We start from the raw sequence: 15,047 nt of genomic DNA, 5'->3' as shown, positions 1-15,047 counted from the left end.
CAAAAGTGATCAGAAAAAGCTTGAGGGCATTACAACATAACTCGAAAGGAGAAAACAGTAAAAAGGCCCAACAATTCTTATTGGCTAACTAATATATCTAAAATAATAGGAATCTTCTCAATTCAAATTCATTTGGTATCACAACTGAAGTTAGTATTTAAAATACACCAATAATGACATGATTTATGATTTGATTGATGAGCTGTTAATGCTAAAAGACAAAGCTAAGTAAACATTAACCATTTTGCTCTACATTGTTATTTCACACAAATATAGCCTACCAAATCTCCTAAGAGTGCCTACACATACAGTGAGACTGCTTGCTTGTCCTACTGTCAGCAATCTTCCAGATAAAGTAATGTTGTACACAAACATGAGCCAGAAATCACAAGATGGAAAAACTCCCCTTTTTGATCAGACAGGTTTTGTGTGGAGTTTAACCACGTAACACTTCTCTGGAAGCAATCACACACAAATAAGACATACCTGATGTGCCAAAATATAGATATTGTGGCCAACATCTTTTGGGGAGATGCCATCATCTCCGTTCTCCTCCTCATGGCCACATTCAAGGCCTTGGTTATATGCATTCTTCATCACATCCACCTGTAACACAAACATAACCAGGGAGAGATGAAATAAATGTCATTCTTGGTGAAAAAGCACACTGTGTTTGAACACACTCGTTTTGCTCAGCTCAAGCCTGGATGGGTGCCCTGCAGTTCTGCAAGAGAGAGCAATCTGAGAAACACTTTCTGAATAAAGACAAGCTTGAAGTATTTGTGAAGCTCCGAACTGCTACATTTCTCATTAGAAAAACTGTAATCCTGAGAAAGGAATGGGAATGCTAAGCCTTTGTGAGCACATATTTTCACAAATGCTTTTAAAGACAGATCTACAGATATGGCAGGTAGTGCTGTGCGACACTTAAGAGTGCAGCCATGATCTCCCTCTGGCTAGTGCAGGCTGCAATTTCACTCAGCATTCTACAAACAGTTTAGCAGCAAAAAAAGAGAAAAACCTAAACCAAAAAGGAAAGGAAGATACAGATCTGGGCAGGATTCTGGGGAAATCCAAAAATATTCAGAAGCCTTTTACAGGTTCACTGGGGAGGGAAATCCTCCATTCCCCGTGCAGGGCTTGATCCTGCAGCTGTACCTTAGGGATGGCCTCATCCTGCTGACATGGCACCTCAGTGATGGCGCCTGGAAACCAGCAGGCCACTGGGCTCTGCCTAAGGGCAGGACTGATGCCCACAGATCTCCCCATAAAACAGGTTTTTCAGTCACTGCTGTTACATGGTCAGCTGGATTAGAAACAGTTTCTCCAGATTTCCAATTTATTTAAAATTCCTAGAGACCTACACAAGCATCACAGTTGTTCCAAAATACAGCAACAACTCTTTGTAACTCTCTTTGTTCATGAGACATATATATAAAACATACATATATATATATATTATATATATATATGTCTATACACACGTTTGTTAGCACTGTTTCACAAACTCTACAAGCTTAATCTGCCAGCCCCTGACAAAGTGTACTTGAAGACAGTCTACCACAGTATGATAATTTAGTTAGTAAACAATTACAGAAAAGTGCTTGGAACTGATGAAGTCATAAAGACTGAAATCATGCATGCTTGATCCTTTAAAAGTACTTTTTACGAATTAGTACTATCCTGATACATTGTGTCACAATATGCTGCCAACACTTTTCATCTTAGATGCATATAATTTTTAAAATGTTTTAATGACAGATTTTTTTTTCAGCCAAAAGATTTATGAATATGCAGAAGTTTTCTCACCAGTTCCCTTGGTCTCATGTTGAAAAGGATTCTTTCTGCATTCTCGCTGTCATGCCTGCTTTCCATAATGGCCAGCAAAAGCTTGGAGGCATTGTTCTAGAGAAACAAAACCATGTTAATGCAAATTTTAAAATCTATTTCATGGATTTACAACCCTTGTATTTGCTTTAATTGAGATTACGAGGACCACATTTTAAACTACTTGCATCTTTTATTTTACTGACATATTTAACAGGGTTTCTCTCCCATTTTAATGTCAGTGTACTGTAAGGCTAACCCTGCATGTTATATTGAAGAAGTACTTTAAAAAATATTTGATTTAAATACAGAACCTTGTTCTATACTTGCACAAGAAAAGAACTCCCATTTCCTTTTCTTATTGCCCACCTCTACCAATTTTTCACAGAATCACAGAATCTAGGTTGACCTTGAAGATCACCTAGTCCAAGCATTAACCTAACAAAGACCATTCTCAACTACACCATATCCCTCAGCGCTATGTCAACCTGACTCTTAAACACCTCGAGGGATGGGGACTCCATCACTGCCCTGGGCAGCCCATTCCAACGCCTAACAACCCCTTCTGTGAAGAAATATTTCCTAATATCCAGGCTAAACCATGGCTTTCTGTTAAAACAATACTCAACAGAAATAATTACAAAATGTATTACATGAAAGGTTTCATCACTCAGGCAGGTTTCCTTCCCCTTTGTTTTTTATAAAGTCTGAGAAGTTATTATTTGAAAGGCTATAAAATAAACTGGTTTTATACATTCCTAGAATTTTGTTTCACTACCAAATATTCCTGGGGGAACATATAAAGATATTCTTTACTTTGTCAAGCAGCTGCTTTTCACCGAGACCTCTCCCAAGGATTAAATTGCATGAGTTTTAGCAGCAGTAACCCAGTAGTGCCTTAGACTAGTGCCAGAGACCTGTCCAACTTCCAGTTAAATCAGATGCTGTGAACAGGAAAGGAAGAATAGTGTTGGAGGTTTGACTGCTTTCTGGCAAGGCGTGGTTGCCTTGGTTCACCTGCATCTCCTCATCATCTGTTAGAGACTGAGCTGTGTGAATACTTGGAAGTAGACTGCAGTCCCACAATACATGTAGGGACCAGTAAAATTCTCAACCCACCTTAAAACCTTTTTCTCAGCTGCTTATTGCCAGACATCAGCAATTCAAACTGAAATTTTCTTCAGCAAGGGTGTGCCTCATATAATTAGTATGGCCAATTTTGGAAGAAAAGGTTTTAGCTGCTTTTGGGACTGAGGCAAAAAGAAAGATGTTATTTTCTGCATGTTCAAGCAACTTCTGATGTTCAAGCAACTTCTGTTTTAAGCAGCCTTTTTATCTCCAAGTTTTGATAGAAAAGCTGAAAATCTGGATCACTAGAGGCCAAGATGATACAATCATGCAAGCTGTAGTCCCCAGGGAATCCCAGCCAAATTTGTCCAACTCATAAGACTATTTTTCAATTACGATTTGAATACTATACTGTAGTGGAATAGTGGAATTAGCTGGAATTCTACAGCTAAAAGCCCTCAGAGTTTCTTCTTGGTGGCCACAGAATCAACAAAATCATGCAAGCTGGATCACAATATCCCACATTTGGGACTCTCCTTTGGACTGATCTTTCAGCAGTCCAACTTCCTGCTCAAAATAGGTTGCTCAGGTCTGTGTCAAGATGAGGTTTGAATGTCTCTATCTGGAGGACTGTAGGATTAGAAGTCAGCAGCAGAAGATGAAAGGAGGTCAGATGAATAGAATGAGGATTTAAGCATGACAGGGGAACCAGGACCTTCTGGGAGAAGAGGTTGGGAGCTGAGTGAGAAGCCAGAAGAAAGGAGACTGAGCTTGCCAAAACAAGAATGAGATAAAGAACAACGGATGAGAAGAAAAAACCGGACTGGGACTGGCTAAAGGAAAACAGGACTCCATATGGATTTTTCCATAGCTCCCATTTCCTTTTACTCCAGAATCAAACCAGCATCATCCATTTGACAGATCTAATCATACTCTTTACCTCGCAACCTACATTGCAGAAGTTTAACATGCACAGTGAATGAGACCAGGTGTAGGGAAAGGACAGTATTTTAAGACAGCTGACAGGGTGCTGCTCTGAGGAACTGGATGCTCCCTTTTCTGCTGCAGTTTTCCCTTACAGCGTTGACCAAGCCAGTTGCAGTAGCATCAGCAGGATCTCAAACTAAGGAGAAGGGAAGGGGGCAAGACAGGCTGTGGGGTAGTTTTGAGAAGAATGGGAAGAAGCACTGGAGTCTACGCACCAGTCTACTCACTCATAGATGAGGAGGACTTTAAAGCTATTTCCCAGTGCAGACAAATCTGGGGATGGGCCTGCTGCAGCTTCCAGGAAGTGAGGAAAGGTAGAGAGTTGGTAGGACTTTGGGTGATCAACACAAAGCCAGCTTCTTGTGACTGTCTCTGCAAAAGTAGCATGCCATAGCCTAGCATTACAGCAGGCAGGCACATCCTCCATTTTTTTCTCTCTGATCACTTGCACCTGAATTGAGATGCTCATTTGACTACTTGTTCCTCATTTTCTGCATGCTTTGAGACCCTAGGATCTGATTTCCATTCCCAGATATCAATGAGGAAAAGAAGTCCACTACTTGGAAAATACAGTATAAAGTTCTTCATAACACATTAGTACTGCAAAAAATCAGTTCCCAGGTGCTATAAACAGGACAGCTCAATACTTCTGGCCTTCATTTCTCTTTACTTGGGTTCCCATCTCATCTTATTTGCATCACTTCTCATAAGAATTTTGGAAAAAATAAATTAACACATGAAACAGTTAGATAAAGCAGAATAAGGTGCTGTGAGAAAAGTCAAACACACACTAGCATTAGCCTCTCTCTGCCCTTAGACTGACAAGGTCTCTTCATCCTGCCACTATAAAGAGTGGCAGATATTGAGGTCATACTGTGTTCCAGGACTTAAATACTAGTCAGTAAGGAAGGCCAGGGGGTCATACTCAAAATAATGAGGCAGAACAGAACACTGGCCATCTGTGCACTCAGTGAATACTGTCTACCCTGCTCACTAAATGATTTGGGCATCCCATGGAAAATATAGTCCATGAAGATGTAATTAAATACCACATCAAAAACGATATTCAAAACAAGCTAAATTAAGATGGCACAGGAAAATATAATTCTGAAGTGCCTTTGCTTTGGTTGGGGGGTACGAGTTCAAGGTATAATGTACCCCAAAACCAGTGTCTGAGCTTGTTTGTATGTGTAAGCATGTGGTTCTATACACTTTGTATTCTGTATTTTCACTGCAAAATTTACGTATTTGCAACTTCAGAGTCACCTATGGACACTGACAGATTGTCAATGTTAAACATTACCTGATAAACTCAGGGCTGTATTATTTCTATGTTTTGCCACTCAAAAGAAAAACTGGTTATTCTTAATTCGGATCTAATTCTTGACAGAACATCTGGCCCAGCACTGTGTCCAGTTCTGGGCTCCCCAGCAAGAGATAGATAGGGGTGTACTGGAATGAGTTCAGTAAAAAGCCACAAAGATGATTAAGGGAATGGAGCATTTTACATACAATGAGCAGCTGAGATGGGAGTGTACAGCCTGAAGAAGAGAGGGATCAGAGGGATCTTATCAATGTGTATAAATACCTGATAGGAGGGAATGAAGAACAGGGAGTCAGACTCCTCCCAGCAGTGCCCAGTGAGAGGACAATAAGCAATGTACACAAATTAAAACACATTAAATTCCATCTGAACACAAGAAAACACTTTTTTACCGTGAGAGTGATCAAGCACTGGAATAGGTTTCCCAGACAGATTGTGGAGACCAAATGTACATGATCCTGGGAAACCTGCTTTAGCTGACCCTGCTTAAGCAGGGGGGTTGGACAAGATGTCCTCAAGATGTCCCTTCTAACCTAAATGACTCTGTGATTCTGTAAAATCAGAATAATTTCCACAGTTTGAACCTTTGGTATTATTCACTACAACTTTTGCTATTTAAGTTAAAGTATAACATATATAGCCTCTTGTGAACAGGGTCAATCTGGTCCTTGCATCAATGTCTCTGAACCCCATTTTTGGTTATTACATAGGAAAGATGTTCTACAAGCATTTGCTAGCTTCACGATAACAGCAAAACAAAATGGCACTGGAGTTACTGTATCTAGGTCGTTATACAGACTGAAATGTGGACTTCAAAAGAACTGTCTTCATGCTCAGAGTTAAACAGCTGCTTAAGTGTTTGCTTGAGGGGGGCCTGAAATACATTGCCATTCAAAAATGTAATTACAATTACTAAAATCATGTGTAAAGCACTGTTGATTCCATGTTTCACTGTACATTATATATAGCTATATTAATTATTTTATTAGACATCCAACATTGCCAATATGATGCAATACAGCTACAACCAAGTATTTGCTGGTTTTGGGGAGGAAACAGACCATCTGCAATGGAAATGCTTCATTCAGAAGGCAAGAAAAGGCAACAACCCAAAGCTCCTCCCAAACAAGTTCTACCCTACTTGGCAGACAGTATAGCTGCAGAGCTTCCCTCTGCATCCAATGGCACACAGAGTAAGAAACATATCTATAGCCTATCCAACTCTCCACAGAATACAAAACAAAACTGCAAGCCCTCCCACTCTATTCTTTGTCCTCCCCCTCAGTGGACACTGAGAAGGGAAATAAAATGCAAATTATTTTCACCTTGTTTTCAACTTTATTTACAGATCATCCAATATTATTCCTTTTTCACAACATCTCCTTCTGAAGCAATTTTTTGAGAGTTCAGTACACACAGAGACTGCCTGACATGTTACATTTCTGCACAGTGTTGCTATTTATCAGTTCTGTAAGATTTTATGCCCACATAGACTCTTCATGCTAGGACTTTAAAAAAAAAAGCTGAGGGCACACTCCCAAACAACAGGAAGTCAAAAGGTCTATGGTAGAGGGTCTGATAAGGATTCAGAAGATGAGCTGAATTAATCTGCAACATTTGTTTTCACAGGCTACTGAGTATTTTATGCTATTGTAAGATTAAGTAAATGTCAGGATGCCTAGAGCTCTTGCATAGGTATATCTTCTATTGTTACTCAAATTTAAATTTAAAAAGTTACATTTACTGTACCTTCAGCTGAAGCACCAAGTCCATGCAGTATTTGCCAAGAGGGTTTATGTCATTCAAGATGAGTGCAATTATAATATCAATCCCATTAGATTCATGGGTGGCTATACAAGTCTGCAAAATAAGAGAAGGGAGTTGGGGCCGGGGGAGAGAGAGGGAAGGAGGGGGAAAAACAGGGAGATTGGACAGGCAGAGAGAATGTGCACATCAACAAATTTGAAAAACAAGGGCCTGGAACTTGAAAGACCTTGTGACAATAATGAATCTCCCAGTCAAAGCAGAGGAGTCTGAAAACGTGCCACAAGAGGTGCTGAGGGAGACTTGTGTAGCACAGAACTAACGCCAACACCACCAATAGTGAAGCACACAACTGGAAAAAAGGTGGTGCATATGCTTGCAGTGAATCATGCAGGGTTTGGCACCAATTGTTACAAGTTACAGACAGCAGCCTACTGGAGCACTGCCCGATTCAGCTGAACATATATGCAGAGACATAAAAAACATGCTTGAATCTAGGCACAATCAAAATTGCACACTCAAGTTCTTAATTTTCATTCATCAATCGTTAATATCGCTGTTATAGCATGAATTGTTTGTGAAAATTAAGGTTTTCTACATGCATCTGGACATGTCCTGAACAGAAGGACATTTCTGGACATGGAACTCAAAACTGTCATTATGACCAATGGTACTTCCCAAATGCTTTTACAGCCAGAGACCGGACCTTCCAAGCCTTGTAAATAAATGTCAGTTATACAAGCCCATGGTATATTTTCTTCCAATGGGTTTATATGACAACAGGAAAGGAAAAGTTTTACAGAAAGCTAGCAAGAGTGAAAAAATGAAAATGACAGTGTGGAGCATTTGCCTCTGAAATACACAGAATTAGACTTGAAGTTGGTGTAAGGAAGCATAACTCAACTCCTGAGTGACTTTCCAGCAGATATGCCTAGGTAATAAAGTGTAACTAATCATTCCCTTCCACTATCAGTATTCCTCCAGTGCTCCTCAAGTAAACTTGTTGGAGAACACGTTAACTTGAAACTTTTTTTTTTTTTCATTCACAGCCCTGTAATTATTTTTTTAGATGTTTTGCTCATTCATTAGGGGATCAAATATGACTGTTTAAAATTTAGTCCACTAAAGGATTTTTGTTTGTTTTTTCTTAAAATATTAAATAAAGGCAATTGATTACCAGCAATGGCAATAATAGCACTTTACACTTCGTTTTTGCACATTAATGAAGTAGCATTAATACCGCAGGTATTATTCAACTCTTTCTAGTATCATGAATAGACTGTAATTTCACCCACTGCAATTTCCCGATTGCTAATCCATAGTAAAAATTCTGCAATTTCATCCATTGTGACAACTTCACTACAGTTCTCTTCAGATCAAATACAGCAGCATGTAACTACATTCTTTAGTTTTCTATACTGCCTCAGCACAGCACTAATAAGATATCTAGTAAGTCACAACTACATGACTTTAAAGACTGCATCAAGTAACGCACAGATTAGAAGCATGATCTTCAGTCTCATCCATTTCACTGCTGATATAATTAAAGATGCTGCTAGGTAGTATAGCAGGCTAGTAAGTTAAACTTTGTGGCAGTTATGTGAATTAAGGAAAGTACATGTTACAACCTATATAAACACCAGCAAAGGCAAAATATATGAAAATGAAGAAAACAAGATTGTGTTTGCAATGTACTTCCATAACTGCAACACAAAATCCAGTCTCACAAAGTGAGGTTTAATACCTTGACCTAAGACACTGAATGCTCTCCAAAAGAACTGGAAACCCTCTACATAATCAGACATAATACAGGAAGAGTCCACTATTTTGAGTTCCGACTTAAAAGGATTGCTCAGTCCTTATGAAAGCTTGAAACATGTTAAGTCTAATCATAGCAGTTACAAGTGAATTTATGTTATTAAGAACACTGAAGGGTTTATGATAAGCACATAGATACCACACATTCAGGTGCATCGAGTCCTACCTGATTTTCATGGCATGGACCCTGGCAATATTCAGTCAAGCTTTCCAGCGTCTGGTTCACCAAAGCCACATTCCTTTCATTGATGTAAAGGCCCAGTAAGCCCAGCCCGCCTGTCGTGCTTCCACAGATACAGTCCAAAAACTGAAGGGTCTCACAAACAAGGTTGTAATTTGTTTTATTATTCTGATGTCTTAAAAAGTTCTGGTGGATGGAGAAAAGTAACACCAGGAAAAAAAAAAAAAAGAAAAAGAAAAAAAGAGAGAGTTAGAATCAAGTCAAACACAGTCTTTTTTCACAAAAATATTGAAGGGTACGATTTATGACCATATGACCACTGTACCTTAAGTACTCAAGTACACTGCACTGTAGGAAATACATTACACCTTAGCACAGTAATTGAGAACTATTATCTCAGTAAATCAGTAGAGAAAGGAGGGCTCAGGAGAGTGAACATTGCAAACACCTGCACTGTCATTAACTGTCTTATATATGTCCTGCATACCTGCTCCCATTCATCTATTATGACCCTTCTCTTGGAAGCTCGTTGCCCCACAGATGGGCAGGTTTGGTGCACATTACAACCACTCCTTGTCAGTGCCAGTGCAGAACGGTAACTTAGCTCAAACCATTCCCAACACTGCTTTAAGGGAGGCTGCTGGACACAGCACTGAGGTACATTTGCAGAGAATTAATTTTGCAAAGGTTGCTATAGGGACAGTAATTTCTACCAGAGAAACTGATAGCAAAGACACATCATAATACCTAGGGAAAAGAACAGTACTCAAACTTTGCCCAGAAACTTCCTGCGATCTTCAAGCCTGTGGTAAGTGATCCACCAATTGTGCACAGAAACCGTACTAACAGGGACATTTAGACACTGCTCAATTCCATGTGGCTATGCTGCGGACCCCAAGCAATTCTGAGGACATAAACATGAGCTCAACCAGAGCGTGCAAGTGGTTCTTGAAAAGGGTTATTCTATCCCTTGAACCAAAAGAAAAACAACATTTTAGACACCCCTATTCTGTAACGGGAGCCAGACACCAGCATGTTTTTATTTCTTTATGATTTTCCAGCTCCTGTAATACTTCTTTTGGAGCTCAGCTCAAAAAAGAGTTTACCTGGAGCTCTCGGTTGTGGTTCTCGCACAGCAGCTGAAGAAATCTCAGTATTGGCTGCATGATTGCAATGGCAGGGCTTATGATTGTTTCCTCTGTGGACTTCTCTTCTGCATTTGCAGCATCTGTTCCTGAGCCCGTAAGATCTATTTCTGGGTCCATTTCTCTTCTATACACAGAGTAAGCCTTGGATGTTGCAGAAGATGCTTCTGTTAACTGTCCTTTCATACCCTCTTTCAGATGCAGGGTTGAATCCTTTACTGAAAATAAGATAATTTTCCTTCATTTTTTTAAAGTCTTTCTCCTTATTTGATTAAACAATAAGAAAACAATAATAATGAATGAAACTTTTTCTTTGTTGGTGCCTAACTTTTCAAAGACCTCTAGGCAACTTACAAAGAATATCAAAGCAACATTCATGCAGGGATAGCATGTTCCAAGTAAACCACAAACCAGAGTGAAACAGAACATTAAAACAAAAACCCCTACTATTTCTTTCCCATATCCAATAAATGATGAGAACAATGGAAGGACCACAGGGTGGGAAACCAGTTCCTGCGTTTGCTCTTGTGAAATAGCCCAATTAGCAGCAGTCTCTACTTCTGCTTCTCTAAAAATATGTTTCTATATCTTCTATCGGTGTAAACTGGCATAGCTTCACTGATTTCATCAAAGCTAAATCCTTGTAACCAGCTTAAGAGATGGCCTATAATTTAGAGAAAAACAGGCAAAAGATGCAAATTAGCAATGATTAATATTAAAGCTTATTGATCAACACAGCACAGTATCAGAGGTGCAGTTTGAATATAATGCAGGTGTCACCTCTTTTACATGGGTGCCTTCTTACCTCTCTTTTTCGGAACAGGTATGGTTAGGTCACTATCATCATCTTTCTTTTTGCTCCCCAAATCAACAGTGTTCACTGGCACTGTCGATCGTATCTCCTGCTGAGCAGCTTTCATGCGGTCATACAGGACTTTAAAAAATTTTTCTGACTTTTTTTGCTCCTTCAGTTGCTGGTAAGTCGAATACTGAAAAAAATTCATTCTTTAGATATCAATCTTGTAAGGAAAAAATACAAACATACACTATTTTTTGTGAAACAAGTGAATAATTACTTAATAGAACAAATGCTGCCCACTGCCTGACTAGGTCTTTCACAAAGTGATATACAAGGCTGGTAACAAAAGATTGATGACAACATTTTAAAATTTGGATAAAATGGTGAACACTGCTATTTGCAATCTTTAAAATGTCACAATATTCCACTTGAAGTTAAATTACTTTGTGACACTCTTCATTTCTCCATGCATTCTGGAGTTATAATATTCTATCTACAAATAATAGTGAAAAGTAATTGTTACCATGTAACAAAAAGAGAAAGCATGAAACATCTAACATGTAATATTATAGCTTAGATCATATATATTTTTTGTGCTTTAGACAGAATTGGAATTAATATTTTAGGTTATTAAGTCCAGTCCCATAGTATTAGCATCAAGCAGGCTTGAGTACCATTTTCAACAGCTTACAAACTACCTTAAAGTAAAAGCCTTTTACAGCCCCTAACAATTCATTTTAGAAAACTGCAACAAAATCTCACTTATTTTACATTTTATGGACACTCTGTAAGGGTCACAGATCATGTTATTCTTTTTACAGAATAAAGATACAGGATGAGACTCCTCTCATTTAACTTTTATAGTCTCGCAATGAGGTTTAAGTTGGTTATTTAGGATCCCTTCACAGGCAGTGATGTGATATGGGGAAATGCAGGGAGTGATTCATACCATCTCTCCTCTCTTATGATAACTGCTGATCATAGAATAAGAATAAACAATAATTTGGCAAAGATGGGTGAGAAGGATATTATTCACAAAAACTAGAATCTGTAGTTTAAAGCAGTTATTTTCTATGGACTGGGATATTGGTCTTCTCAAATGGCTAGTTTTTCTTTCTTTGGAGATTTTGATAAATGTCCCTAAATGTTTCTAGAAAATAATTTTATGTTGTTACTATTATAAACTTGAAAGTATTGTAATTTTTAATTTTAAAGAGAGATATGAAATAACTAGAGATAATGCTCCTATGGCAAAGACTAGACTAAAAGAAGCACTGTACTACACATAAAAGGACAGCTGAAAAATGTTTTCTTCTACTGAAGTGTTTAAACTATGAAATACTGCATAATAACAGAGCATATTTACATTTCTATTATAGCAATATATATTATAGTGATAAACTTTTCACAGAACTCACAGAACAAAAGGTTCTTTTTATTTGTCTCCAGACTACATGCATTTGAAAATAAATATGTGAATAAGTAAATGAAATAAGTACCTGTGTTTGCGTATTTCCACCTTCAAGCAATGCAATACCAAGCAAAATGCCTTCTGAGAAAATTCGGTCATTTTTGGTGTTTACTATAACATCTATGACTAGTTCTGATGCACCTTCTTTATCCAGAAGGCACTGAATATCGAATATAGTTATTCCAGATTTATCCAAGTCTTGTGCTGAAAATCCACCTGCAAATTAGACATACCAATTCATGTTTGTTTCAGATATGTATATGAAAATGAATCTACTGGTAATAATAATTTGTCTCATGCACACAACAGCAATGTAATAAATTTAAAATTATGTTTCAGGTAAAATTCCCCTTGATACAAACAAGATTTTTGTGTGAAATTGCAGTGTTGGACTCTAAGAATAAGAGATAAAACAAAACCCCGAAACACTGTTTTGTCATGATATTCAGACAACAAAGAAGTTGGAAATGACACTGATCTGTCCACCAATCCTCTTTTTAATTCCACTGCTGCACATGCTAAACTGTGTGTATGGTCAGTGCTCTGAGACCACTTTTAAATCTGCTTTTCAATCTCAGGGCCTAATCTATACAAAGACTGTGTACTGGTAAATCCATTCTGGTTACAGGTATGACCTTCTAGCTGAACATTTTGCCAGTATAGCTCCTAGACCATTAACATCATGATCATGTTCTTTAAGAACAGAGATTTGAGTTAATCCAAATTAAAGGTGCGGTTTTAAGGAATTTTGTTAAATTGTATTAGTTTATTAAACCAACCATCTTTTATTTTCATAGATTATAATTTTTCCTGCTATATTTACGTTTATACAGATGTAACTGCATCTACTTCATTAGGAAAAAAAAACAGTACCGCTTTAATCAGTCAGTACTGCTTTAAACTGATTAGAATTGTTTAGACTTTGTTTGTGATGAAGCCATAAACACACTTTTTAGAGCGAGAACTAAAAAAATAGTAAATCTTTACTATCTTTGTTAGGGAGTAAAATTTGGTGTACAGGATATTAAGACTACATGTAAACACTTCCGGTGTCTCCAGTGAAACAGTCAAGGAGGATCAGTTGGGTAACATGTGGAAACACTCACAAATCTGGGCATGCCTTTAATATATGCTGAAAATGCAATGGCAAGTATTTTGACCTGGCTCTATACCTAGCTTCTACCTCATTTCCTACAACATACATTATTTTGGGTTTTCTGAGAAACTATCCAACAGTAACTTCTTGTGGCTTCTATAACAGAATCATATGAAAAATTAGGCTATAAGGGACTTACAGAGATCATTTACTCAAACTTCCTCCTCAGGTTAGCTAGATAAGGCTCATCAGAAACGTGTCTGGTAAACTTGTAACAAGAACTGACACATTCTGCAGCCTCTGGGGGCAATCTGTTCCACTGCCTAACCAATTTGCGAGCAGCTCTTCCTTATATCTTATTTTTCTCATATATGAATAAAGGATCTGGAATTTCTAAAAAATGTTTAGTTTACAGAAACAGCAACATCTTTATTCAAATGTTTTGTGCTTTGCTGAATTTCTGGATGTGGATTTACTGGCAAATTATAACAGTGTTACCAATTCAAACCGAATTCATTAATTGACTGGGGGACATGGGGAAAGACCATACTTTGGTACTGCCAGCTGCACACCAGCCATCTGAGACAAGTGCAATGTAACCTAAAACTAGGAAATGTCTGATACTCCCTCTCTTCTAACTGGTTACAGAATGCGTTTGATTTATTTAACAACTGAATCCCTGGAGCACTTCCAATGTGTCTATTAGAAAAAATGGTGCTGCTAATTTTGTTCTCTTTAAATGATCTGTGTTGATTTACCTCCCACTTGTGCAGTTTTGCTATAGCTGGCAGACAGAGGCCCATTCATACCACTTCCATATTCTCCTTTAAAGTAGCGATATAGGAGTATTTTCCTTAAAGTGTTGCCCTTTAAGAGAAAGATAAAAATAGAAGAAATTAGTGTTGTGGCCAATTTCCTTTGTTTGAAAAGCAAGCTGTTTAACATAGATACATAATTTAACATAGATACATAATTTATTGTTATAATTAGTAAGCATACAAATAATAAAGTCCAGAAAACAAACATCTAATGGTCTTATCTAACAAATCTCATGGGAAGAGTTCTAAAATACTGTTGCATAAACTTTCTTTGACGCTTCTTTTAAACTTATTGATTAGAAATCAAATACCTCCACCTCAATAATTTTTACTGGCTAGATATGTGTATTGAAACAAATTCCACAAAGAGTCAATGCTTCATAGTCCGTGTGTCTATGCCCCACCCTGCCATGGTAGTAATTTCTTGCTAGTTTCTGTAGCTGAGTACTATCACTCCCTTTTCTTTGATCTCAGATAATCCATCTGATCATCTGAAAGAAGCCACATCACATGGAATATTAAAACAGAGATATGACATTTGATAGAATAGCTTAAAAAGCATTCTCTGCATATCTCCTTGTTCCTTTCCTTCCAAAACCATCACCAGTCAAAATTTGCATGCAGCTCTCTGATGATCTTCCCTTTCATTTTGCATATGTTCTGCAATACAAGACACACTGAATTAAGAGTGGGGGTACCAATTACTTGGCATTTTTATTTTGCTATCAGTCTGCTAGGAACACCTGCAG

The 15,047-nt window shown here is 37.9% G+C and overlaps 1 protein-coding gene across 1 annotated transcript in view; it reads right to left on the bottom strand.

The window, feature by feature from the left end:
* ITPR2 (inositol 1,4,5-trisphosphate receptor type 2) overlaps positions 1–15,047 on the bottom strand; it is a 283,088-nt gene that overhangs the window by 69,455 nt on the left and 198,586 nt on the right. Inside the window, exons 39-46 of the mRNA XM_026864631.1 lie at positions 14,239–14,347; positions 12,413–12,600; positions 10,920–11,103; positions 10,076–10,332; positions 8,955–9,155; positions 6,956–7,066; positions 1,810–1,905; positions 487–606 (exon numbers count right to left, since the gene is read on the bottom strand). Of these exons, the coding sequence (XP_026720432.1) occupies positions 487–606; positions 1,810–1,905; positions 6,956–7,066; positions 8,955–9,155; positions 10,076–10,332; positions 10,920–11,103; positions 12,413–12,600; positions 14,239–14,347 (1,266 nt within the window). The remainder of the gene's footprint in view (positions 1–486; positions 607–1,809; positions 1,906–6,955; positions 7,067–8,954; positions 9,156–10,075; positions 10,333–10,919; positions 11,104–12,412; positions 12,601–14,238; positions 14,348–15,047) is intronic.

This window comes from Athene cunicularia (genome assembly GCF_003259725.1).
Source record: "Athene cunicularia isolate RWA chromosome 1 unlocalized genomic scaffold, athCun1 chr1_part2, whole genome shotgun sequence".
NCBI lineage: Eukaryota > Metazoa > Chordata > Aves > Strigiformes > Strigidae > Athene > Athene cunicularia.
The sequence above is the reverse complement of the archived record's forward strand: the minus strand, read 5'-3'. Positions and strand labels throughout refer to the sequence as shown.